Raw genomic sequence first — 855 nt, forward strand, 5'->3', positions numbered from 1 at the left:
AAAATGAGTATTATTGCAACTACGATCCTCTGCCGAACAGCTACATTGTCGTACTTAACCACTACCTACGCCAGATTGACCTTTAACGTCGCATCGAGATCTTTTTTCTATATAATCTAGTGGCAATTTTGTTATAAGAACTAGGAAGATCGTTTTCTCTTAAACCTTAGCCTTAAAAATAGCTTTAAAGGGCTATAATATAATTAAACTTATTAACTTAGCGCGAGATTTAAAGAAATTTTATTTATTAAAAGACGTGTATTTATAGAACTTACTTTTAAAGTAGACTTAGATATATATATTAGCCCCGTACCGTTATTATATCTACTTATAACGCTATATAATATTTTTAACCGCTTTATTATAGTTCTCGTTAGTTTTATCCCTTTTTTTTAGCTACTGCTAATAAGAAGCTATGATTTTTTTAATACGGGCTACGACAGTACTGTATTATTGACGTATTATAAAGTAAATAATGAGTCTGATTTATTATCTTCTTGTCGTTCTACTCTGCCTAATGCATCCCTTTTTAAGCAAGCATACCGTATGAATGTGTTAGGCACCAGGTGGCAGTGGAGCCGCATCTGAGTCTATTCTGTGATTGCTCGTTTTTTAAACTTTGTCGCGACTTTTTTGTGACGGCAGCCAAAATCGGCTTTTGATGCATCTGCTAGCGGGAAGAACGTGGAGTCACCACTTACGGATGTTGGCACGTAAGTTTGGACGCGGGTAGCCCGAATGACGGGATTCGACAGCCATCCGAGAGGTAGAACAGGAAACCATACCCATTGATCTAGGACCAACTGCATGTGCCAGACAACTATACGTACTTTGTTGCTGAACGGACAGAGTGTA

The 855-nt window shown here is 37.4% G+C and overlaps 1 protein-coding gene across 1 annotated transcript; it reads right to left on the reverse strand.

Moving 5' to 3' along the window:
- Positions 1–212: 212 nt before the first annotated feature.
- CTAM01_13725 (uncharacterized protein) lies at positions 213–392 on the reverse strand (the record flags this gene model as incomplete). Its single annotated transcript, XM_060529727.1, has 1 exon — positions 213–392. A coding segment is annotated over one exon (180 nt), but the record flags the coding sequence as incomplete, so codon positions are not given.
- Between the last annotated feature and the right edge of the window lie 463 nt (positions 393–855).

This window comes from Colletotrichum tamarilloi (genome assembly GCF_030869305.1).
Source record: "Colletotrichum tamarilloi strain Tom-12 chromosome Unknown Scaffold_103.1, whole genome shotgun sequence".
In the NCBI taxonomy this organism is placed as follows: domain Eukaryota; kingdom Fungi; phylum Ascomycota; class Sordariomycetes; order Glomerellales; family Glomerellaceae; genus Colletotrichum; species Colletotrichum tamarilloi.